The following is a 27,126-nucleotide window of genomic DNA, read 5'->3' as shown; positions in this document are numbered from 1 at the left end:
CTGGTGAAAACATACTATAGATCCATAGATTACACAGAATATTGCCTTTCGCTACTTTGTGAAAAGTGAAAACAGCAGTGATTGGAGAAATTGATAAAAAAAAAAGGATATCACTGCCATAGGAACGTGTTCCATTTACTTTAAAATTGATGACACAGGAACTATGTTCTAATATACATGATTTGAATATAAAGTAGCTATGTTTCACATTACATTCATTTGTTATACAATGGCACAGTGTATGATGCAGGAGCAAAGCTTGTTACGGTATTAAATCTTGAATAGCATCACCACAAAGCCAGCTCATTGGAGACTCCAAAATAGGACGCAGAACAAAGGGCTACCCTCCTCTGTCCATAATCATAGCTCATTGTATCAGGCCATATTGGTTCCAGTTTTACACACCTCTGCCAGCCAAAACAGAACAACTGCACCAGGTATGAAAGGGGGATGTATGACCTCCTCCCAAATATGGTCAGATGCTAGTGTTTATATACAGAAAGGAACAGAGCTGGGGGGACACCGGACAACAGGAGGAGTCCCTTGAAGGTAGAATGGACAGGCAATACAAGTCGACCAATTATGAATAACAAATGGTTTGATTGTTCTACTTCGTTTATATGCATGTTCAATTTTCTTTTTCACAGAGACCACAACATCAAAGTCATTCAACTGGTTTCCAAAAAAAGGCAAGTCACTGTGATTATACTATAGTTACTTTCTGGTCAGCCACCGTAAAATAATCTCCTGGTAGATTTATTGAAGTAATTGTAACAAGGTTTCCAGGGAAAGCTGTAAAGCAACCTGAGAGGCTGCAAATGAAACGGCTCGCAGTGAGAGAGTGATACTGCTGGACTATCCTGTTACACACAATAATAGTACAAGGCATTTTAAGTTAATTAAATACTGTCTACAGTCAAACAAATTTGGGACACGAGTTTATGTCTTTGTTTCTGTCTTAATAGTTTATCAATATCTGTTGTAATCAACAGGTTCATTTCTGTGATTTTGTTGAATTATATAACTATAACACATTTACACATTTATTTAGCCAATTTCAAAATGTCTATTCAATGACACTAGAATATCTTGTGACTGCATCTAGAATTAATTGTAAGTATTGCGGAAGCAATTTGGAGTATGGATACTAAGTGCTGCATCTTTGGAAATTGTTCAGGTAAACATCTAAAAACGTAGAGATGGGGGACGCCCTGATGGCAGAGTTTGGGGCGGCAGCTCAGTTTCTGCGAAAGTCCGACAGGGAGCGTCTGGAGGCCCAGACTCGTCCATTCGACATGAAAAAGATGTGTTTTGTGCCCGACCCTGATGTTGAGTTTGTCAAGGCTTCCATTACCAGTAGAGATGGAGACACAGTCACCGTGGAAACTGAGTTTGGAAAGGTGAGTGTGTCACGTATAAATGAAAGCAGTTAAGTTACCCATTAGTGGTGGGAGAACAAAGTTGGCAATTACTAACATTTCCTAGGCTGCTAAATGGATTTTAACATTTTAACCATTGTAATCACAAAAATTAACTAGTCACTGTAATTTCTATGCGTAACAAAAATGGTTAAAGTATGACCATAAAAAAAAGAAACTAACAATTCCATACTCTAAAATAATAGATTAGTACATGTCTAGTGAGTATACTGGTTTCATCTCCCCACAGACAACAACCCATAAGGAAGAAAACATCCATCCCCAGAACCCGCCAAAGTATGATAAAATTGAAGACATGGCGATGTTCACCTTCCTCCATGAGCCTGCTGTGCTGTTTAACCTCAAAGACCGTTACGCAGCCTGGATGATCTATGTGAGTCATTGGATTGGAATGTGAACATCATTTAGTTTATGTACTGTATGTGTCTTCTTCACTAATGTAGTCTCGCGTAGCCAGACAACTATTCCACAATCTGGAACTACACCTCCCAAAAAAAAGAGTAACGGAAGCTGCCATTTCCGTTCACGAAAATATATTTTAAAATATCTTTACATTATATTATTTTATTTCCATTTCTGCTAAGCAGCAAGCTATTATATGCTTAGATGATTTTGATTTATATTAAGATAAATTTGTGTGACTGTAAAGACGAAACGGAAGTGTGAAGGAGGCTTCACTTCTGCTTTATATTTTACTCATGATCAGAGCTTCCGTGCTCCAGACTGTATGACGGAAGCGTTTGAAAATTGCGAGAGGCAACACTGCAACAGTCTGGCAACGCAAGAGTGAGACTATCACTGATGTGACTCCGACTTCCTCCACAGACGTACTCAGGGCTGTTCTGTGTGACTGTCAACCCCTACAAGTGGCTGCCGGTGTACGACCAGTCAGTGGTCAACGCCTACAGAGGCAAGAAGAGGTCCGAAGCTCCTCCTCACATCTTCTCCATCTCTGACAATGCCTACCAATACATGTTGTCAGGTACTGTAAACCTTCTTCTTACTTAGTCCGGGTGGCAGTGGCTCAGGAGGTAGAGCGGCTGTCTTGGAATCCAGGTTCCAGGCTCGATTCCCAGCTCTGACTGGCTATGTGTCAAAGCAGAAACGAATAATTTTCATAATCCTCATGGGGGCCCATGCCTGGTTTAGCCAGGGGAGGGCGGTGTTGGACAGTATCTTGACTGTCTTCAGTGTGGTTGGGTGCAATTCCCCGAAAATCCTCATGGGGGCCCTGGCCCTCCGGACCCCACAGACTCTACGTCACTGTGTCAAAGTGTCCTTTAGTAAGACACTAAACCCCTAACTGCTCCTGGTGAGCAGGTTGATGCCTTGCATGATTTTCTCCGCCATCAATGTGTGTGTATGGGTGAAGTACATTGAAAAGTGCTTTGGACCATAGTACTGTAAATGTGACTGTGGAGATCATAAAACAGTCAAAATATATTACTGCCAAAATTAGTACAGAATATCATATTAACATGTCTTTAACTTTTTCAGATAGGGAGAATCAGTCTGTCTTGATCACGTGAGTAGAATATTACAGATCTGATCTGCGGGGGGAAAAAGCAGCAGCAGCATACATTATTTTCTGAAAAAACAAACTAATGAAAAAAAGTGTTCTTGTTCATCAGTGGAGAATCGGGTGCTGGAAAGACTGTGAATACTAAAAGAGTCATCCAGTACTTTGCCAGCATTGCAGCTGTTACTGGAAAGAAGGATGCTGCTCAGGAGAAAAAGGTTTCTTTTGTACCTAGAACATCTATGTTGATGCTGTACAGTAAAAGGCATAGTGCATGATTTAGTTAAAACTGATCTCGATATGAACTGTACTTATCTCTAGGGAACCCTTGAAGATCAGATCATTCAGGCTAACCCTGCTCTGGAGGCTTTTGGGAATGCCAAGACCATCAGGAATGACAACTCTTCCAGATTTGTAAGTTTACCCCTAAAACCTAGCAATTCATCGCCCAGATGTTCTGCACTAGCTGTCAAGACCAAACCAAACTGTCTGTCATATTTCTTAGGGTAAATTCATCCGAATTCACTTTGGTGTTAGTGGCAAGTTGTCATCTGCTGATATTGAGACTTGTAAGTATCCAGGGACTTTTATACATTTGATGGAATTAATAATAACTAGGCCTATTAGTTAATAGTACCATGTTATCTACCACCTTTCAGATCTGCTGGAGAAGTCCCGTGTTACATTTCAGCTTAAAGCTGAGAGGGACTACCACATCTTCTACCAGATTCTGTCTCAACAGAAACCAGAACTGCTGGGTGAATATTAAAAACATACAACGATGTCATGCCAATAAATAAATTACTCATTAATTATATGATACCAATTAATCAAGTGCCATTCTTGACGCTTCACAGAGATGCTGCTCATCACCAGCAACCCCTATGATTATAGCTTCATCTCCCAAGGAGAGATAACTGTAACTTCCATCAATGATTCAGAAGAGCTGCTAGCTACTGATGTAAGTGAATTCATGGGTAAAAATAAAAGATAAGATTTACCACCGTCATTTCACAAGTCAAGTATACACATACATACTTGTATAGCCCTTAATCACGGTGACAGCCTCAAAGGGCTTGAAGGACCTAGCCTGGAAACCAGACGAATCTGCCATTGCAAGAAAAAAATAATTGCCTGGCATCACTCGGTTGTGATTGGATTTCACTCCCTCCGAAGTAGTGAGGGAGCAACCAGGGCCCAGTATGCAAATATGGGGCGGATTTATCACTAGAAGAGGCATTCTTTTTTTATTCCGGAAATGTCTGAACAAAACAAAAAGAATCCTGCATGCATTTATGAATGTGTGCAATAGGTGCAAAGTGGGAGATATCCAAATATAACATAGCAAAAATTGTCCATACTAGTAGAAAGATGACAGTAATGGTAAATAATGAATTACAGTAAGCACTAGCAATACGTAAAACAACAACAACGACAGGTCAATAAAGTACAAATCCATTATCTCCTGTTTTAGGCTGCTTTTGATGTGTTGGGCTTCACCCAAGAGGAGAAGAATGGTATTTACAAGATGACTGGTGCCATCATGCACTATGGAAACATGAAGTTCAAGCAGAAACAGAGGGAGGAACAAGCAGAGCCTGATGGCACTGAGGGTAAGATTTCACGATGAAAACATAAATACAGAATGTAGTTCTCATAGATAAATGTGCATAATATGTGGTTGAAATGTTTTTTCTGCTGCAGTTCCCGACAAAGTCTCATATTTGATGGGTTTAAACTCTGGTGACCTCCTGAAGGGCCTGTGCCACCCAAGGGTCAAAGTAGGAAATGAATGGGTCACCAAAGGTCAGAGTGTGAATCAAGTGAGTATCTCAGAAATTGTACCGTTGTACAAAGTATTTACAACATGATGGGCTATCGCCTTTTACTTTGTTGCCATTCACACATTGTATATCTATTGGATATCACTGTAACTATTAGATCATGGCACAACGTAGTAACAGTGGGCCCCAGTGCAGGCTAGTTTCCATCTCCCCCTTTTTAAATGCAAAAAGACATTCGGTTCCACACGCAAAGAAACTGCAAGCCATTTACGTGCGTTGTAGCTGCGCACTGGCAGAGATTGTCGTCATATTGTGATTAGTAACGTCTTATTTGTTCTATTAAGGAGCGGTTGACAATAAATAACACTGGAAGTTATGTTAAAATGAGGGTTCATTAATGTTTTATGCTTAGTTCAACATGTCTATATGATCATCAGGTCTACTACTCAGTTGGTGCACTGGCCAAGTCAGTGTATGAGAGGTTGTTCCTGTGGATGGTGGTGAGAATCAACCAATCTCTGGAGACCAAACAACCTCGTCAGCACTTCATTGGTGTGCTGGACATTGCTGGCTTTGAGATCTTTGATGTGAGTATTCTGAACAATGAAAAATCTAAATCTATATCTAAATGTAATAAAGGAAAAAATAACTAGATTAGAATAAATCATAATAATGCCAAAGATGTAAAATTCAGGATGTGCACTTACTGTACAGCCCTCTACTCTTGGAAGATTTACATATTTAAAAAAAAAAACATGCTTTTGATTTCATAAAGTTAGTATGCCTTAAAAGTAAAAGCAACAAATCTTCCACCACTGCAATTCTTTAGAAGACTCATTATTTAGCTTCTCGTGTTTCTCACATTTTAGAGCATATCAGTGGTCATAATATATGGAAATACCTAAACAATAGATTTTGTAGTTTTATATAAAAATCCCATAAAAGGCCTTGATGACTTCCTGTCAAAAACACACTGCATGTTGATGACATAGATAGACATAAATATTAATCTTCATTCATCCCATAGCTGCACCAGATTTTTATTACAAACTGTGATACTCCGCTTTGAGTCTCATGAACAGTAAACTAAAATATGTATCTGAAAACATTTTAGGTTAGAACAAAGCAACGTAGTAACAGTTACATAAATTCACACTGCCCCTCTCTTTCTCCCTCGGGCCGCGTGAGATGCAGGCTACAAACATACAGTAGTCTTCTCTGGGTAATGCCTTCCCATAGTCCAAGGGGATGGGACCTTTCTGATATGTAACATAATATAGGCTACAGTTTCAGACTGAAACAAAAATGACAGAAAAAGTCATTTCACCAGGCATTTAACCTCAAGGCTGCTCCATGTTCTTCTAATGTGATGTGATCTCTTACAGTTCAACACCTTTGAACAACTGTGCATCAACTTCACTAATGAAAAGCTGCAACAGTTCTTCAACCACCACATGTTTGTGTTGGAACAAGAAGAATACAAGAAAGAGGGCATTGTGTGGACATTCATAGACTTTGGTATGGACTTGGCCGCCTGCATTGAACTAATTGAGAAGGTTGGTTTTTGGGAGTTCAAAGAAAATAAATCATTTCTTAGATTCTTCTATAATTACAATTTCACAGCAGTAATATAATATTTTGATTCATTTTAATGTATTAAGCACATCTCATCTCACATCGCATCACTTTCCCATTTTTCTCTAGCCCATGGGTATCATGTCAATCCTTGAAGAGGAGTGTATGTTCCCTAAGGCCGATGATGCAACATTCAAGGCTAAGCTGTATGACAATCACCTGGGCAAGAATCCCAACTTCCAGAAGCCCAGGATGATTAAGGGGAGACCAGAGGCCCATTTCTCCCTGGTTCACTATGCTGGTACTGTGGATTACAACATTGGTAACTGGTTGGTGAAGAACAAGGACCCTCTCAATGAGACCGTGGTCGGTCTCTTCCAGAAGTCAAGCCTCAAGTTGCTGGCTACGCTGTTCGCTAACTTTGCTAGTGCAGACGCTGCAGGTAGGCTATATAAGTGAACAGATGCAGTTCAGTTAATATTCAGAGAGGTACTGGTAATACAGATGATCTGCCCTTTTTCATGTCGTTAATAGATGATAAAGGTGCAGGAAAAAAGAAGAAGGGGTCTTCATTCCAGACTGTGTCTGCCTTGCACAGGGTGACCATTTCTGCAGTGGCAAAAACTTGCAGGCAAAATCATTTACATTTTAGACACAATATATCAATAAAATATTGTAACACATTCATTCTTTGTTAAACCCACAGGAGAACCTGGGTAAACTCATGACCAACTTGAGGTCCACCCATCCCCACTTTGTACGCTGCCTCATCCCCAATGAGACCAAGACTCCTGGGGCCATGGAGAACCCTCTGGTTATGCACCAGCTACGCTGTAACGGTGTGCTGGAAGGCATCAGGATATGCAGAAAGGGTTTCCCTAACAGAGTCAGTTATGGTGACTTCAAACAAAGGTTAAACATGAGCTTTTTTTAACCCAACAGCTATTTATTTACAACTGCATCTCTAAATGCGCTGATGATTTGATATGCGTTTAATCATGTTTCATCCAGATACCGTATTCTCAATCCTAATGCAATCCCTGAGGGACAGTTTATGGACAACAAAAAGGCTTCAGAAAAACTGCTGGGTTCTTTGGAACTGGATATTGAGCAGTATAAGTTTGGACACACCAAGGTTGGTCTTTGTTAAATAGTACTGAATTATTCCATAACATTTAATAAGTTACACGTTTCAAGAAGAGGATGGGTTCCTTGCGTATAATCTTTTTCATTTCATTTTATTTCGCACATAGTGTATCACAATACAGTACAAATCATAATAGTTAATTAATTTGTCTTTCATACCTATCTGATCTGATCTGGATCAGGGTTCTCAAATTCTGAGACAGTGGGCCTTCCTTCAAACAAGGCTGAGACAGAAGGTTAATTATTCCATACGGTCAAATCAACACTGATGCTCATGTTAGCTAGATAGTTGTTGTACAACACACACCTCCTGCCACCAAAACTCTGCTCTGTCTAGTCACACACAAACAGTTCTCTCCTGTCTTGTCTTGGCTTAAGCTTGGTGAGCAAAAATCTACAGACATCAAAAACGAATCAAATAATGACTTCCAACAGTTACCGATTACATGCTTACAGCTCTATCTTTTGATATGGAATGGATCCCTTTTTCCCTGGTTACCGTCTGATTATTTCGACTGTCTGAAGCACATGGGTCCACATTGCACAATTAAGTACAGGGGGCTTTCACGTGCAATGCGTGCAATTTCTTTAAATTACTTATTTTGACCAATACCAGCTGACGTCCTTGTCATGTCTGTCTGTCTGTCTGTCAGTCCCTCCTGGTACAACACTGACCACTTTCTTAATACGATGAGGAAGGCCTGCAGACACCGAAATTAAAAAGTACCAGAATTGTATATTATTTTTTTAGAATAGAGAAGTCCACTGTAAAAAACAGCTGACCTTCAGCCAAAAGTGAACAAAAAAGTCATTCGAAATAATGCCGTATTCTATTTTGTTTACACACCGTTCTGTATCCATTATTAGGTGTTCTTCAAAGCCGGTCTCCTGGGTGTTCTTGAGGAGATGAGAGACGACCGTCTCGCTCTCATCATCACTGGAATTCAGGCCAGAGCCAGAGGATTACTTGCCAGGATAGAATACATGAAAATAGTAGAACGCAGGTACAGTATCACAGCCATTGCCCAAGTGAATCAGCACATATACTAGAATAAAAGAGGAATTACTTAAAAACAACCGCTTATATCAAAAGGGATTCCTTGCTGGTGATCAAGTGGAATATACGTGCTTTCATGGGAGTCAAAAATTGGCCCTGGATGAAGATGTACTTCAAGATCAAGCCTCTTCTGAAATCAGCTGAGAATGAGAAGGAGATGGCAAACATGAAGGTGGAATTTGCAAAGCTAAAAGAGCTTTATGCTAAAACTGAAGCCAGGAAGAAGGAACTCGAAGAGAAAATGGTCAGTCTTCTCCAAGAGAAGAATGACCTGCAGCTCGCAGTCCAGTCTGTAAGTCATAAAATGTACTAAATTCACATAAATATATATTCACTGTAATACTATTGTTTTGTTGCCATGAAAACATCTCTGAAGTATTAAAGTAAGTTTCAATATATTGTTCCAAACAGGAACAAGACAATCTGTCAGATGCTGATGAGCGCTGTGAGGGTCTAATCAAGAGCAAGATCCAGCTTGAGGCTAAAGCCAAAGAGCTGACAGAAAGACTGGAAGACGAGGAGGAGATGAACTCAGAGCTCACTGCTAAGAAGAGGAAGCTGGAGGACGAGTGCTCAGAACTGAAGAAAGACATTGATGATCTGGAGCTCACTCTGGCTAAAGTGGAAAAGGAGAAGCATGCCACAGAGAACAAGGTATTGTAAGAGACAGTCTTACAGTAGCTCTTATGTTGATGAAGAATTTACTCAAGCAACTGAATTATACTAACTAGGCAATATAATGTAGGTTAAAAACCTGACCGAGGAGATGGCAGCGTTGGACGAAATCATCGCCAAGCTGACAAAGGAGAAGAAAGCTCTTCAAGAGGCTCATCAGCAAACGCTGGATGACCTGCAGAGTGAGGAGGACAAGGTCAACACTCTGACCAAGGCCAAGACCAAGCTGGAGCAGCAGGTTGATGATGTGAGTATTATGTTAAGCACCATTATACTAGCCTTGGTCCCAGGCTTACTTATCTGCGGAAAGAAAAGCCTGGTCACAACGTAAGGCAGAGAAGCTATCGGCGGATGTATCCTCCGCAACATCCGTCAAATGTATTTCCCCCGGATACGATATTTTCCCGACCAATCACAACACTTATTTCATTCGCAGAGAATGTAAACTGATTTGTAAAGCATCAACGTAATTTCCTTGGGCAATACTTCCGCTAAAATCCCGCAACTTCCACTGATAGTCTTTTCAGCGTAGGTCTTGCCCAGGGTGCCATTATACTGCTTGGTTGAATGCTTGATTTTGATTGGTCAATTGCTGAATTCAGCCGTGTGTTATTTTTTGATAATGACCGGTGGGCTCTATAACAACAGACCGCTGCCTAATCAAAGTCTCAGAGCCATGTCGGGCGTTATTTCTCAACAACAACCGGCTCGTGGTATATTATCCCTTGCTTAAAAGCATCAACCCCTATGAATGAGACATCACCAAAATAACAGTTTGATGTGAAATATTTGTGATGCATGTTCAGATAATGTATTCATAAAACATCTAGTGTGTTACCTTCATTGTCATATAGTTTTAGAGTTACTAGAGTAGAGTTACTTACTATAATGCCAAGCAGAGTAGAATCAATGCATTATTCCTGACATTGTTCACGTCTTAGCTTGAAGGATCACTGGAACAAGAGAAAAAGATCAGGATGGATCTGGAGCGAGTAAAGAGGAAGCTGGAAGGCGACTTGAAGTTGACCCAGGAGAGCCTAATGGACCTGGAGAATGACAAGCAGCAACTTGAGGAGAGGCTGAAGAAGTATATTAGTTTATATTACTGTATATTACAATCACTCAGAACCTTACACATCTTATACATTAGTTTTATAAACAAAGGTCTTAAATGTCTGTTTGCTTTTACTTAAATGAAACTATTTTTGTTTTAATAGGAAGGACTTTGAATTTAGCCAACTGAACAGTAAGATTGAGGATGAACAGGCTATGGGGACCCAGCTTCAGAAGAAACTTAAGGAGTTGCAGGTAACCAATGCAATATAAAATGAAATGATGCAAGCACAACTATAAATAAAACTGAGTAAAACACATAGACCTATGCCAAGGGTGTCAGTTAACTTCTTAAAAAAAAAATATCCGACGATTTTGTAACCCATTTTTCACCCCTGTGTCAATTATCTAATGTGATCCTGGGCTCTACACACCCTCCGCCAACCAAGGGTGTCAGTTTAAGGTGTATATAGATTATATAAATGCCATAAATAAAAGCTCGAGATTGGCAATGAAGTTTTGACAGGGTCCATGAAAAACCTTTTTCCACAGTTTTGTGAAAATCCAAAGTTAATCAGTTCTTCCATGGCCCAGGACCAAACATTTTCACAGACTGTTGTTTTAAACATGACCTCTTCTAGGCGGAGGTAATACAAGTGTTTGTCTAAATATGTGAGGATCACATTTTCAGGCTCGTATTGAAGAGTTAGAGGAAGAACTGGAGGCTGAGAGAGCTGCTCGGGCCAAGGTGGAGAAACAGAGAGCAGACGCAGCCAGAGAGCTGGAGGAGATCAGTGAGAGGCTGGAGGAGGCCGGCGGGGCGACCGTGGTCCAGATCGAGATGAACAAGAAGAGAGAGGCTGAGTTCCAAAAGATACGCAGAGACCTTGAAGAGTCCACTCTGCAACACGAGGCCGTTACTGCTACCCTGAGAAAGAAGAACGCAGACAGCGTGGCCGACCTGGGAGAGCAGCTCGACAACCTTCAGAGAGTCAAGCAAAAACTGGAAAAAGAGAAGAGTGAGCTCAGACTGGAGCTTGACGACGTGGTCTCCAACATGGAGCAAATCGCTAAGACCAAAGTGAGTCAAAGGTCCTAATTACCGTATGCAGAATCAGTTCAGGTTATTGTGATGATGATTGATTCATGAAAAAGATTGTATATATTGTGTTTAGACAAACTTGGAGAAAATGTGCCGCACTCTGGAGGACCAGATGATTGAATACAAAACAAAATCTGAGGAAGGTCAACGTCACATTAATGACTTCACCATGCAGAGAGCAAAGCTTCAAACTGAGAATGGTATGACCCGTTACAATTGGTTAACACAAAGCCACTGTAGCGCCAACATGTAGAAAATGTTAAAATAATTGAAGGTTGATGGAAAACGTGTTTGGCTACAGGTGAGCTAATCAGGCAGATGGAGGAGAAGGACTCTCTTGTCTCCCAGTTGACGAGAACGAAGCAGTCATACACTCAGCAGGTTGAAGACCTCAAGAGACAACTGGAGGAGGAAGTCAAGGTAGAATAATGATGAGGTTGATGTTATCTACCATAAATTCATTAATACATGTGTTGCGATCCTAAGTTTTAAAAATCACACTCGTGTGAAGTGAGAGGCACCTGGTAATGTTGAAATGAAGCTTTGATCATCACTTTTAGAAGCACATTATGTGGGCAGAGTAACTTTTATTCATTGCAGATTCAATGCTACTACTGTATATAAATTACGAGACATAAATCCAGTGTGTATAATATATAAAACAAAATCAAGTCACAAGAATATATATTAGTTAGCCACATGACGTCTCACGTCGTAACGTCAGTGCCCTAAACAAACATTAAAAGTCCATAGACTGGCCTGGGCCGTGGCTCAGCAGTCCAGGCACCGTGGCTGGTAATCCAGTCTGGCAGTGTGTCTTCCCCCCATCTCCTGTCAGCCTACTGTCTGTCCCTCCATAAAAAATAAAAAAAAATCCATAGACTTGGCTGCCATATGACGTCATTTGAAAGGCATTGGAGGGGATAAATAATAAGTGTTTGTTTGAGGATTCTGCAACTAGTCCTAAATCCCTTTCCCCCCCCTCAACAAAGGCCAAGAGTGCTCTGGCCCATGCAGTGCAGTCAGCTCGCCATGACTCTGACCTGCTGAGGGAGCAGTATGAAGAAGAGCAGGAGGCCAAGGCAGAGCTGCAACGGGGAATGTCCAAGGCTAACTCTGAGGTGGCTCAGTGGAGAACCAAGTATGAGACTGATGCCATCCAGAGGACCGAGGAGCTGGAAGATTCCAAGTAAGGAACGTTTTGGAGTTTTGGACGAGAATAAACCTGGCCAAGATAAAAAAAATAGCAGACCTACAAGCTCGTAGCTTGTAGATCTGCTATTTTTCAATAGCTAAAGCATAACGTAATGCTAACACCAAAAGGGGTTCCCGCCCAGAATGATCATTCTTGTTTGATGTATCCAGTGTTAATTGCTTCTTTTGCGCACCTGTAAATAGGAAGAAGTTAGCTCAACGTCTGCAGGATGCAGAGGAAGCTGTGGAGGCCGTTAATGCTAAATGCTCCTCTCTGGAGAAGACCAAACACAGGCTCCAGAATGAGATCGAAGATCTCATGGTGGATGTGGAGAGATCTAATGCTGCCGCTGCAGCTCTAGACAAGAAGCAAAGAAACTTTGACAAGGTAATATTGTGAGAAAGAGAACATGGTGAAGTTACTTAGTAATATTTAATAACGGTCTGATCCAATGTATGGCACATTATTTAAACAGATCCTGACTGAGTGGAAGCAGAAGTATGAAGAATCTCAGGCTGAGCTGGAGAGCACCCAGAAAGAGGCCAGGTCTCTGAGCACGGAGCTATTCAAACTGAAGAACTCGTATGAAGAGTCTCTGGATCAACTGGAGACCATGAAGAGAGAGGACAAGAACCTGCAAGGTAGTGTTTCATTAAACGTCACTATCTAATGGATGTTGTAGAGAATACCTTTGCACAGCTGGGAGCCTGGGACCAATATTAATCAATGTAATACTTTTACAATAGGGGAAATTTCTGACCTGACTGAGCAACTTGGTGAGTCGGGAAAAAGTATCCATGAGTTGGAGAAGGCACGTAAACAACTGGACCAAGAAAAGACTGAGATACAGGGTGCTCTGGAGGAAGCAGAGGTAAGACTAGAATAACCTTTGAATTATATCAAAGTTTATTGGCTCAACGTCTGACACATTTCACATGATATGTGGTGTGTTCCAACAGGGAACCCTAGAGCATGAGGAAAGCAAGATCCTCAGGGCTCAACTAGAGTTCAACCAGGTTAGGGGTGACATCGAGCGCAAACTTTCCGAGAAGGACGAGGAGATGGAGATGACTAAGAGGAACCAGCAGAGAGTCGTGGACACCTTGCAGAGCTCCTTGGAGTCCGAGACTCGCAGCAGGAACGAGGCTCTGAGAATTAAGAAGAAGATGGAAGGAGACCTGAACGAGATGGAGATCCAGCTGAGCCAGGCCAACAGGCAGGCAGCAGAAGCTCAGAAACAGCTCAAGGGACTCCATTCTCATCTGAAGGTATAGTAATAATATTGTTTGTGAAAACACTGTTGACTATAAATCTGTCATTATCTTTCATTAAGTAAGGCTAAGTAAATGGCAGACAAGCCGCGTCGAAAAGATTACATTTGTTTAATGGTTCATATTTTAACAGGACGCTCAGTTGCAGTTGGATGATGCTCTTCGTGGCAATGATGATCTGAAGGAGAACATTGCCATTGTGGAGAGACGCAACAATCTGATGCAGGCTGAACTCGATGAGCTGAGGTCCATGGTGGAGCAGAACGAGAGAGCTCGTAAACTGGCTGAGCAGGAACTGCTCGATGTCAGTGAGAGAGTTCAACTGCTGCACTCTCAGGTAAAGACATCACAAATCAGTGAACATTCTTAGAACTCGCATTACATCAAATTAACCCATTTTGGGGCGGGAACCCCTTTTGTTGTTTTAAGCATTGTGTTATACTTTAGCTATTGAAAAATAGCAGATCTACAAGCTCATAGCGCGCCACCGAGTGGCGCGCTACAAGCTTGTAGGTCTGGCAGTCTGCTATTTTTGAGAAATCGTGAAAATGCGGCACAAATCTTTGAATATATATTCTTTCAGAGCCAACGTTTTTAACTCAAATTTGCTTTTGGGGGGTTCCTGGAACAACATATTTTCAGATGGGGGTCGGCAGCCAATTACATATACATTTTGGGGTCCTTGACATGAAATATTGAGAACGACTGATATAGAAACATGAGGTTTTTCTGAAAAGAATACAGGCCTAAATGGGTTAAAAAACCATTATCACAATGTTGTATTTTCTCCTGTGCTCAGAACACCGGTCTGTTGAACCAGAAGAAGAAGCTCGAAGGAGACACGACCCAACTTCAGAATGAAGTGGAAGAGGCCGTACAGGAGTGTAGAAACGCAGAGGAAAAGGCCAAGAAGGCCATTACCGATGCCGCCATGATGGCGGAGGAGCTGAAGAAGGAGCAGGACACCAGCGCTCACCTGGAACGCATGAAGAAGAACATGGAACAGACCATCAAGGACCTGCAGCACCGTCTGGACGAAGCCGAGCAAATCGCCTTGAAAGGTGGCAAGAAGCAGGTCCAGAAACTGGAGGCCAGGGTGAGTGACAGTACTGACATGACGTTATAAAATAACTACAGTTACAACCGGAAATCCTTGCCCATTCACTGCTATGGAGTTGCTCAGCCAGAGCATACACCCTTTTCCCCGATAAACTATAAGGCGATCACACTGGCAAGTAGTAGACAAAGTGGTAGTGAAGTATATTAGACACCATTGTAACCTGGCAACATTTTGGCTTTTTGGCAACATTACATTTTTCTGATTAAATCATAATTGCATTGTCTAATATAAAACAAGGCCAACACATTGGAGAAGTTGATTATTGGCAAAGAAACTAAACAAAAACAAAACAGAACTGGGTTCACTGGAATACTTTGTTGTTTATGCTTCCGGTCACTGCCTAATTACCCTAATATGTCCGTTTTAACTAAACTATTATGCTCACACATATGCGTTCATTTAAAGGTAAGGGAGCTGGAAATGGAAGTGGAAGCAGAGCAAAGAAAGTCTACTGATGTTGTGAAAGGAGTACGCAAATATGAAAGACGCATCAAGGAACTCACCTATCAGGTATAATAGTCCTTTTTTTCTAACTTTTTTTTCATTTTACAAGAGAAAAAGGGTACAGGCACAAAACAATATATATAATTGATTGATAGTCTAAACCAACTAAGGCACAACATAAAAAAGAAAACACATATATAATGTTTGCTATATCCCCTATCTTGGCCAGTTGAGTGGCTGCACCCCTCCTTGCCTTGTTTTAAATCCTAGTAACCACACACCCTGGCACCAACCACCATATACATTTATTCTATACTTAGAATTAATATTATATATATATTCTAATGCAGACAGAGGAGGATCGTAAGAATTTGACCCGCCTCCAGGACCTGGTGGATAAGTTGCAGCTTAAGGTCAAGTCCTACAAGAGATCTGCAGAAGAGGCTGTGAGTATTTCAACATACTAACTATGCGATATGCTGTGCTATTCAGGGCGGGAACCCCTTTTGGTGTTAGCATTATGTTATGCTTTAGCTATTGAAAAATAGCAGATCTACAAGCTCATAGCGCGCCACCGAGTGGCGCACTACGAGCTTGTAGGTCTGCCATTTCTGAAAAATCGACTGACGTAGAAACATAGCTTTTTCAGAAAACTATCAGGATGTAGAAGACATTTTTAGAATCTGATCTCAGGCCAAGTACCTGTATCTGCACATGCACACCTAGCAGTAGCGCGCACACACACATCCAGCCTTAACCTGCACACCTAGCACACACACATCCAGCCTTAACCTGCACACCTAGCACACACACATCCAGCCTTAACCTGCACACCTAGCACACACACATCCAGCCTTAACCTGCACACCTAGCACACACACATCCAGCCTTAACCTGCACACCTAGCACACACACATCCAGCCTTAACCTGCACACCTAGCACACACACATCCAGCATTAACCTGCACACCTAGCACACACACATCCAGCCTTAACCTGCACACCTAGCACACACACATCCAGCCTTAACCTGCACACCTAGCACACACACATCCAGCCTTAACCTGCACACCTAGCACACACACATCCAGCCTTAACCTGCACACCTAGCACACACACATCCAGCCTTAACCTGCACACCTAGCACACACACATCCAGCCTTAACCTGCACACCTAGCACACACACATCCAGCCTTAACCTGCACACCTAGCACACACACATCCAGCCTTAACCTGCACACCTAGCACACACACATCCAGCCTTAACCTGCACACCTAGCACACACACATCCAGCCTTAACCTGCACACCTAGCACACACACATCCAGCCATTACCTGCACACCTAGCACACACACATCCAGCCTTTACCTGCACACCTACAGTAGCACACACACATCCAGCCTTTACCTGCACACCTACAGTAGCACACAGGCTTTGGCCTGACAGGGTGTTGTGTTCCGTTCATGACGACCTTCGCTGCATGTCTGTCTCTCTGTCTCTCTGTCTCTCTCTCTCTCTCCCCCCTTCTTTCCTGTCCGTCGTCACTTGATACCATCAATAAAAGGCAGAAAAGCCCAAAACAAATCTTTATAAAAAAAAGACCTAAAGATTGACGAATCTCTGTGATTTCTTTGCTGCACAGTGTTGTGTAGTGTCTCTAAAATATTGCCATATAAGCAGGGCTGTTGTAACTTAAAAGTCATACTGTGTAACTTTTTGAATTAAAAGGTTATTTTGGATGCAATATTTCGCAATAACCATTCCAACATAAATTAGTTTTCTGACAACTAATCTACACCATGGCATAATCCTCCATATTTCATTGTAGGAGGAACAAGCCAACAACAATCTGAGCAAGTTCCGTAAAATGCAGCATGAACTAGATGAGGCCGAAGAAAGGGCTGACATCGCTGAGTCTCAGGTCAACAAGATGAGAGCCAAGAGTCGTGACGTGAGCAAGGTGTAGCAAATTTACATGCAATATATTGTAATATTTTGAAAATGTTTTGAAAGCAGTTTTGAAAGTGAACTCACTATTTTTATAATCTTCTTTCCCCTTACAGAAAGGTAAAGAAGAGGAGTGAAGCTCGCTGAATGACGCAATTATATTTCTCTATGCAACATAGCAGAAAAAATTGTAATAAAGCAATCTAAAAGCGTTTGTTTCAGTTGTGAACTTGTCCTGTGCTTGTCGGCTTTTGATGTGGAGAAAGAAAACCATCGTTACAATTGAGTCTATATGCCTACACACCTTGTCATACATTAGAATGAGATAGAAACAGCTACTGTACTGTATAACGATTGATTGATTGATTGATTGAAAAAGTTATTCACAGTATGTAAAATGGGTACATTTCAGTCCTCCATTTTCAATTCACCAGAACATTTAAAGACGTACAAATATACACTTCTATGAAAAACAGGAAATCATCATATAAAGAGAGTAAAAAATGGAAGAAAGAAAGTGCTAGATGTTTAGGATATATATGCAAAACATAACATGTCTGATGTGACCTCCACGAAAAATTGCTGCATCCAAGCACATCCAACAAAAGTAATGTTGGCTTCGGTTACACGTTTCAGTTAAGAGTTCCAGCCTTTGTTCCTTGTGTCTGAAAGACAATACCCTCACACCTCTGTGCTGATAACTGTAACAGACTGTGGACAGCTGAGAATGTGACACATCAAGGCAAGGTTAATGCTCACAAAAGCTCTTGTGTACTGTAAGTTGTACAAACTGTGAATCAACAAGCTTGATGAGTTGAAGTAAATAATACAATAATAACTAGTTAGAGGCTCTGGCGGTTTTGATGAAGGAACAGAAAATAGAACAATATTGCTGCAAAGTTTGTAATGATGGTTTCAAGACAAAATAGACAATAAGAACTTGAAAGTTGCATGTGTTTTCTGTGCCCCTCTTCTCTCAGTGTAATAATGTAAATTTAAATACAACGACAGCATAACCACCAGATGTGGCTGACAGTCAACACACAATTACGATCAAAATATGATCCAGAGAAAGCCAAAAAAAAAAAAAAAATCAGAGTGTATGACAGTTCAAGACATATAGGCCAAACAAAAACAAACAAGTGAGCCGTTATAGAGCCACAAATTAGTACTTTCACATTGCAATCTGCATCATAATCTGATGGATCACAACTCCTTGAATACAAATACAGATAAAGTATTGTGTTTTTATATAAGATAATAATCGAATGCCAGCATTTAATTGAAGTTATTGCTATTGACAAGATTATTGTAATTGATATTTTAACTCACCACATTCGTTGAGTTTTCATGAAGTGCAGTCAGTGGTGTGGTCCTAATCCTACTGGGGAAACCACTGGATGTTCATAGGATGCTGGAACATAGAAGATGGACAGAGCGAGTCAGTAAGAAGCAGCAAAGGATTGTCAGGAGAAAAGGACACAGCCCTATATTGTACTTCAAGCAAGGATCAAATGACCACTCTTACACACTCAGACTGTAAGACAGCTGATAATTGGACCCCTAACATAGGTTGGCATGTTCAGCCATGGAAGGTAATCAGAGACACTCAAGGTTAGACAAGACATTTTGAGTGCTGGAAGGGCTTCTTGTCAGCAATGCAAAGGTCTTAGAGATGAGATATAAGAACCCAACAATGTGACATGTCTGACCCTGACAATTATCACTTTGTATAGAGCCTTGCACTTTCTTTGATGGATTTACAATGTGTGTGTGTGCGTGTGTGTGTGTGTGTGTGTGTGTGTGTGTGTGTGTGTGTGTGTGTGTGTGTGTGTGTGTGCACTCGCACGTACTGAGCAAGTACTGTAATCTCCGACACAGCTACACTGTGAGATCACAGTCAAATATTTCTAGGTTTCATAGCAGCTATCATAGACAAAGGATGGCAAGTGAGTTAATTAATGTAGCCATTATGTTAATGCTCATCGGAGGCGTTGCCCCCTCCGTTGCAGATCAGTGGAGAGGAAGTTGAGTTTGTGACTTCCTTCACCTACCTAGGATCCATAATCACTAACAATGGCAACATAATAACCTAAATAAACCGGAGACGTGCCCTGGCAGCCAGCGCCATGAAAACTACTCTGGAAGCCACTGTGGAGACACCACTCCATATCTAGAGACACCAAACTAAGGATTTACAACACCTCAGTCCTCTCCTCTCCATCCTTCTCTATGGAGCAGAAACCTGGCCTCTCAATAAGACCCTGGCTGCCAGAATTGATCAGATGGCTTTGACAGTAGAGCTTTGCGAACAATAGAGGGGATAAAAGAGGGGACTTACACCAACTGGGCTTGTCGCTGACTGAAGCTGAGCCCCTAGCACTGGACCGACCCAAATGGAGAAGATTGGTGAAACTGATTGGCTCTACGCATGGCGACACCTCCGCCGCCGAGCAAGAGACCTGATGATGATGATTATGTTCAAGTACATCACAACAGACAGTAATAACTCAAGGCAGCGGACTGTTGGATCCCTTGGCTGGCAGGGTCCCATAAGTTCTGAGAATAAGAATCCAAGTTTAAGGTCGAAGTTAGCACTACCCAATGTTGAAAAGGTTTATGTTGTTAAATGCCAGTGTCTTTCTGGAGGTAACACTATCCCCCAATTGTCCGCGGCCCAATTAACACATTGCAGACAGCCTAACACTTTCCCTGAAGCACAACTTGTGACATCGACCCTTGACATTAATTCTACCATTATATAAAAATATGCCATCTACAAATGAATGTTTATTTTGTCATATAATTATAGGAGAACTAAGTTCTTTTGCATGGATTAAAGCAAAATAAAATCTCACGACTGAAAAACATTGTCAGGCCAAGTCCTGTTGTGAACGGAGTGAAAAGAGTTTCGGAAGTATTTAGCAAAATATGTAGAATTATGATGGGGGTTTTTTTGTTTCGTTTTTTCTTTGCTTGCCAAAGGTCGGTCGAATTCTCGTAAATATAATGGTTGCAAAGGTATTAACCGATTGCCTGAGCCCCGTGGTGGGAGTTCTGGTCTAGTTTTGGTGAATATTAAGTAGTTCCAGTCATTTGGTGGGGGTCTGGGGGCCAATCATTAAAAACAAAAATCACAAAACTAGCGTTATTTGTATAGGTGACCAATTTTACCATATAGAGCAACTTTCGTTCAACGTTGGCGTTTTGATCACTCTGTCATGAAAGGTGGCTAGAAGCAAGTCCAGAAACTGGAGGCCTACTTGGTTGCTAAAACTACAAGAGCCCTACGCCCAGCCAACGGACCACCAGGAGTCTCCGGACGGACCAGTGCCTTGCACACCGTCGGTCCCCGAGTACCCACCCTTAATGAATGTTTAAGTGGCAATCACACTGGCAAGCAGTAGAGGAAGTAGGTTTTAAAGGCTAACAAATCCTGAGATGTTACAAAAGCTAAAGTGTGCAGCTGTCCTTCCCCCTATTGGTCTTAAAACTTAGCTGTTGAATAAAACAAGGAATATATTATGAACGTACCGGTAACATTCTGCAGCAATACAGCATGGACCGCTGGTGTAGTGGTAGCCTGACATCATGTCGCAGGTTCGAATCCTGATCCCGACAGCCTTTGCTGCGTCACTCCTCGCCTCTCTCTCCCCATTTCTTGTCAATCTGCTGTATACTATCAACACTAAAAGGAAGGTAAGGAAACAATCTATACCATGGCAGCATAATCCTCCATATTTCATTGTAGGAGGAGGAACAAGCCAACAACAATCTGGGCAAATTCCGTAATCTGAATCATGAACTACTGTAGATGAGGCAGAAGAAAGGGCTGACATAGCCGAGTCTCAGGTCAACAAGAGGAGAGCCAAGAGTCAAGGTAAACATGTAACAAATGTCACAATTTGACTATTTTCTAAATGTTTTTTAAAGTCGTTATGGAATTTATTTTCATTATAATCTTCTCTCTTTCCATACAGAAAGGTAAAGATGAAGAGTGAAGCTGCCAGACAGACCATTCTAAATTAAATCTTTTCCTCTATGCATTTCTTTCTCTAGGTAGCAGAAATAAATAATAAAACAATCTAAATGCATTGTGTTTGTTTCAAGTGTGTGTTGTTGTGTGTCTACCCGTTTTAAGTGGCCATTATATTAATTATTTTTGAGAAAGTAAACCATGGATACAACTTACATTACCGTTCACAAATCCATGTATGCACATATAGTAGCTTATGGAGTTATTGAGTAACGGTAAGCAACGGTCCTCAAGATTTTAGAATACATACTTTTACAATGCAACTACAGTAGCACTCTGATATTTGTTTCAAATAGTGTGTTACAAATCAAATGTATTATTATTAGTAGTATACTACTATTAGTAGTGTACAAGAATAGAGAGAGAACGAAACAAGCTACACTGCATATAATGCAATATGTCTAATAGTACATTAATGTAAAACACGAGCAAGACAAAAATACAATGCATGGCCTCCACATCAAATGAGACAGCAAGCACATCCTAACAATAGTAACGTTGGCTTGGGTTACATGTTTCACCAAGAGATTAGCAGTTACAGCCTTTGTTCCTTTTGGTCTGAAAGACAATACCCTCGCACCTCTGTGCTGATAACTTGAAAGGACTGGACAGCTGAGGCACGGTTCATTCTCATAACAGCCCTAAGTTGCAGAAACTGTAGAATAAAGAAATAAGTGTACTAGTAACTGTGAAGGAAGCTGATGTCCATGCCCAGGACCCATGTTTCTATGTCAGCGGTGCTCAACCTTTTTCACGTCAAGGACCCCCAAAATTATCTCTTTTGGGCCACGGACCCCCATCTCAAAATATGTAGTTCCAGGGACCCCCCAGAAGCCAATATTTTAGTTTAAAATGTTTGCTCTGAAATATATATTCAAAGATTTGCACCACATTTTCATGATTTTTCAAAAATAGCAGACCTACAAGCTTGTAGCGCGCCACTCGGTGGCGCGCTATGAGCTTTTAGATCTGCTATTTTTCAATAGCTAAAGATGTATAACATAATGCTTGAAACACCAACAGGGGTTCCCGCCCAAAATGAGTTAACCTCAAAGTGCGTTATGCAGCCTGGATGATCTGAAGTTATTGTGCCTTTCAATAATGTGACACTGATGCAGGGGTGGAAACTTAAAAAGGACAACTTTAGTTTTTTTTCAACCAAGGTTCATGTTTTAGGTTGTTATTAGAGAAAGTAAAAGATGAGTGTTCATTTCTTTTCATTTGCTGCTTTCTTCCATTTTAGCTGTTTTTGACAGGGGTGGGTGGGGGCATTCGAGCATGGGGCTAAAAATGCATTTTTTTTTACAAAATGTTATAGCGATTTCTTTTTTAATTATTTACTATAGTCCTACTAAACCCAGAGAAAGTACATCCGGCCACAAAAGATCACAGGATCTACTGAATGTGTCGGACTGACATATTGAGCCTATGACACAGACAGGTCGATTTTGAAGGTGCAGTTTTATAGGTCGTGATACATAAATTGGCCTCGCTCTGCGCACATTCGTATTATGAAAGGCATATCGGCCCGTGTTGAACGCACTCGGCCCGTGTTGAACGCACACACATTTGGCATACCGCGTCCCTGAATATTTTAGCATTGTGGGAGTGTCCATATGTTAATTATTCTCGCTTTGCGCAATTTGCTATTAAGCCCCTTGACCTAAAGACACTCAGCGCATAACGATTAGACGTGGGTCTGACCACCTCATAAACGCAAAAAGCACTGTTTGATTTGACACTTGAGCGGCTCTGGAAGGCTGGTAGAGTGTTGCCATGTCTGTTTATTATAAGCGGCTTATTTTTCTGTAAAGTTGCTTTGTGTGGTTGCTTTTCTTGTTTCTAAAGTGGTTATTTGGGCTTTTCTCCTAATGTTGTTTAAACCAGTGATCGTCACACAGCACATTCCCATGTCAAGGATCCCCAGATGAATGCATTTGCCCAACTAAGGACAGCTAATCCAAAAATTAAATAAAAAGATTACTTTTGAAAATAGCAGATCTATACCAGCTCACAATGCATCACATTCATTCATTAAAACTATGAACTCTGACTGCAGGGGGATATATAATGATCATTATAACAATGTGCAAGAACATATTTAAAAAGAAGGAAGAACTTTATATTTGTGGACAATCAAAATATGTTTTTTTATTTTAATGTGGTGTCATTCAAATTAATCTGGATATGGCAGACTCACTATTTAGAAAATAAAAACATGGCACTTCATTTAAAATAGGTTACAGACCCCTGTTATATGCGCTTATTTTTATAGACCTATTTACTTGTTTCTATGAGACATGGCAGTTTTGCGTCATTTAAAAAAAAATGTTGAGATTAGAAACGGCCATAATTCTTTCATTTCTCAACCTTAAAAATAAAAAAAAACATCTCCATAATCCGTGGGAAATGTGCTTTCATATGCTGTATCACACCCGATTCAAGTCTTCTTCAATAAAATGCTACGAGCGAACTCAGCGAAGACCATACCATGGGGCCACAGCATTACGCAGCACGCATTCAACTCATTCCTTCGTCGTGACTTGAATGAAATAAAATATAATAAACGTTATTTTACTGGTGTTTTTCAATAGAAACAAATAAAGAGCGTGTGTAGGCTACTGTGTGCAAGTGCAACAGTGCATATACATGCATGCACTAGGCTATATTTCTTCCGTGTCGGGATGGTGATTGAGCTCTTCAAGTTCACAGCCCGTTTGTCTTTCAGAAAAAAACGTTGATATTAGCCTATAAACACTCATGGTTCTCTCATTTCTCAACCGTTTTATTAAATGTAAAAATCTCCATATTCCTTATGAATCTTGCTTTCATTCGCTGTATGGTACATGGTTCTATCGTTATCGAATTAATTAATTACGCATGGATTGGCAATTTGCCAATATGCTGCTATCTACTCGCAATTCCATTCCGATCTGAAAGGTGGGTCTGTTCTTTTGAGGCATAAAGGTGACAGCATGCAGTGCAATAGGAATAATTAACCCAAATGTGACAAAGGCATGTCATGTCTTCTATGGTGCCAGCCTGAAGAAATGTCATACCACGACCCCCAAAGTGCGCATTCCGTATGTGACATCAGCTGACTGGTAAAGAGAATAGTACGGACATGTTGATTGGGTACGTCTCAAACACGCCTTAAACACACCCATGACTAATTCAAGGCCGTTTTGCGCACTCCGCGGGGTGTCAAAAGCGCTTCTTAACATGCCCAAAATTGCAATATGACATACTACACGCCCCCAGATCATAATACTGTAATTAGATTAGTAATATAGAAGTAAGTAACATAGAAGTCCTAAATCGACCCCACAGTGTGGCTTCCCCCCAGTAAGCTACATTCACATTCAGTAGATGTGATCTTTTGTGGCCAGATGTAATTTCTTGGGGTCTAGTTAGTAGGACTATAGTAAATTAAAATAAAAAAAAATGGCTATAAAATGTAGTAAACTAATTTAGCTGTCAAAAACAGCTAAAATCCCTAAAACGAATTTTTTTTAACAGTCATCTATTACTTTCTCTAATAACAACCTAAAACATGAACCGTGGTTGAAAAAAACTAAAGTTGTCCTTTAAGAACCTACAGTAAGTACAGTATGCTCGTTCACCAGCATAATGTTGTTTGTTGACTATCTGCCCCATCTAGTGGCTAGATTTGGTAACAAAATGGACAGTAAGCAAACCTGATTGATTGATTGAAATATGTATTAACAGTTTGCAGAATTACAGTACATTTCAAGCACAACTCAATACAAATACTGTTAACTGTGAGTGGACGACGCAATAAAGCATACACTTGTTTACAAGAGGGTCCACCTTGTTCAATTCATCAAAACATTTAGAGACGTACAAATAGACACTTCTATATAGCCAAAGAACAACAGGATTTCATCATAAAGGAGGGAAAAAGGGAAAAGAAACATATACAGTGAGGGGGAAAAGGGGTGGGTGGTGGGGGGATTCAGATTTTACAGGGGCAAGTTTTGAATTGCAGACGTCCGTAGGTGCCCTTTGAGAGCGGTTTTGTAGCAGTCAAGGGATTTGCATGTCTTAATGACTGTTGGTAGGGCGTTACACATTTTGGTGGCATAGGAGCGAAAATAATTGAGTCCCTTGTTTGTGCCGAATATGGGTTGCACATGGTTTGTAGCACTCCCTCTGGTGTTGTGGGTGTGGACTTCGTTAACATTAAGGAAGTATTTAGACAGGTACATGGGTATCTTGGTGGTGTATCGAATCTTGTGGACCAGACCCATTGCATAGATACAGAGGCAGACAGACAGACATACATTTCTACCTTTTTATATTTTTATTAAATATTATTTTTATCCACGGCATCTCGGCATCTCAGAAGCAAATATTGTACCTTTTACTTCAGTAAATTGGATAACTTTATGCAGTGTGTGTGTGTGTGTGTCTCAGTTTCTCTATTACTAGACCTGTACGTGCATGCCCGTGCTTGAGAACGATGCAACTTAGGAACATAATAATATAATACCCGTTGTCAACTTGTCATAGCACCCGTTTTAACTATCTGTCTGTGTCTGTCTGCCTCTGGCTGTGAATACACTGGCAGGCGTGAAAGCGTCTGTTGTCCGTCGCGTCAGGTCTCACTTTAAATCCTTCCGGGGCTTTGGGCGGTTCCTAGAGGAGACGCACACGGAAGCCTATTTAAACGCCTGTAGTCCTCTATTTCTTCGTTAGCGAAGTGGGCGTGAGAGGGACGTTTGAGTGACAAGATGTTGACACAGACAAAGGCGCATTCTAATGTAGGCTATAAGTTGCTCTGTTGCTACTTCGCTAGTCATGGCTGTTTAGTCGACTGGATAACGTACGTTACAAGCGTGTGTCACCCGGCGGTGAGAAGGAGATTTTTGATTGATTGATTTAAATATTTATTAACAGTTTGCAGAATTACAATACATTTCAAGCACAAACTCAATACAAAGACTGTTAACTGTGAGTGGACGAACCAATTAAGCATTACACTTGTTTACAACAGGGTCCACATTGTTCAATTCATCAAAACATTAAAGACGTACAAATAGACACTTCTATATAGTTAAAGAACAGAACAGGAATTCATCATAAAACAGTGTTCCCTGACCAGGAATCGAACCCGGGCCGCGGCGGTGAGAGCGCCGCACCCTTACCACTAGACCACCACGGAGATGGATAATGATGATGAGAAGGGCAGCACATGATGAAGAGAACGGGCTATTTTATAAAGTATATTATTATTTTCAATGTCATGGATCAGGGTTACAGTAAATGACAATGTAATTCAGCCAGGGGTGCCATGGATGAAAAGATTACAGGGGTGATCTGAAGCAAACATGAGAACCAATGCTTTACTTTATTTCTTCAGACGATTTTTCAATGTTTTGTTAATAATTTGGACAGAATGTTACTTCGGCCCGAGCTGCCCACTGCCCAGATGTCTTCCTGTATCCCTTGACATGGCTTCACAATTCCCTCCCAGGGGGCGTTTGACAGCGTGAAAGAAGACAACTACAAGTATAACTCCTCCCAGTGGATGGGCTGCAGGCTGCATCTGTTCCATTGGCTAGTGCCTATCACTGCCGGGTGACGCGCTTCATTTTCACGCTTGTGCGCGGCTTCCATCTGAGTCTGTCCGTCGCGTCCATTTGAGACTGTCCGTCGCGTCCGTTGGGCGCGGAGGTGGAGCTTATTTTCCATCCACCAGCTGTCTAAAAAACCCACGAAGAAGAAAACTTGAGCTTCA

At 41.1% G+C, this 27,126-nt stretch overlaps 1 protein-coding gene across 1 annotated transcript; it reads left to right on the top strand.

Moving 5' to 3' along the window:
* The first annotated feature begins 530 nt into the window (after positions 1 to 530).
* LOC310867865 (myosin-7-like) lies at positions 531 to 17,539 on the top strand. Its single transcript, XM_083778015.1, has 39 exons — positions 531 to 549; positions 648 to 689; positions 1,178 to 1,400; positions 1,669 to 1,812; positions 2,265 to 2,421; positions 2,937 to 2,964; positions 3,071 to 3,176; positions 3,280 to 3,372; positions 3,464 to 3,527; positions 3,618 to 3,716; positions 3,816 to 3,919; positions 4,433 to 4,571; positions 4,663 to 4,781; positions 5,180 to 5,329; positions 6,128 to 6,298; positions 6,447 to 6,759; positions 6,852 to 6,916; positions 7,024 to 7,229; positions 7,329 to 7,452; positions 8,331 to 8,467; positions 8,557 to 8,812; positions 8,932 to 9,174; positions 9,266 to 9,442; positions 10,137 to 10,282; positions 10,413 to 10,503; positions 10,940 to 11,329; positions 11,424 to 11,550; positions 11,652 to 11,770; positions 12,343 to 12,539; positions 12,749 to 12,932; positions 13,021 to 13,186; positions 13,292 to 13,416; positions 13,505 to 13,813; positions 13,950 to 14,153; positions 14,616 to 14,912; positions 15,342 to 15,446; positions 15,731 to 15,826; positions 17,211 to 17,342; positions 17,446 to 17,539. The coding sequence occupies exons 3-39, from the start codon at positions 1,200 to 1,202 to the stop codon at positions 17,464 to 17,466; spliced, it is 5,805 nt and encodes a 1,934-aa protein (XP_083634141.1). The 5' UTR covers positions 531 to 549; positions 648 to 689; positions 1,178 to 1,199; the 3' UTR covers positions 17,467 to 17,539.
* Positions 17,540 to 27,126: the final 9,587 nt, after the last annotated feature.

The sequence above is a fragment of the Protomyctophum parallelum genome, assembly GCF_964188405.1.
Source record: "Protomyctophum parallelum genome assembly, chromosome: 12".
Classification (NCBI taxonomy): Eukaryota; Metazoa; Chordata; class Actinopteri; order Myctophiformes; family Myctophidae; genus Protomyctophum; species Protomyctophum parallelum.
The sequence above is the reverse complement of the archived record's forward strand: the minus strand, read 5'-3'. Positions and strand labels throughout refer to the sequence as shown.

What these genes read in the sequence shown, in the direction of transcription:
- LOC310867865 (XM_083778015.1), top strand. Translation starts at nt 1,200, where the DNA reads ATGGGGGACGCCCTGATGGCAGAGTTTGGGGCGGCAGCTCAGTTTCTG. An exon ending in ATGACAACTCTTCCAGATTT is followed by an intron (nt 3,373 to 3,463) that starts GTAAGTTTACCC and finishes CATATTTCTTAG; the next exon opens with GGTAAATTCATCCGAATTCA. An exon ending in TTCAACTGCTGCACTCTCAG is followed by an intron (nt 14,154 to 14,615) that starts GTAAAGACATCA and finishes TCCTGTGCTCAG; the next exon opens with AACACCGGTCTGTTGAACCA.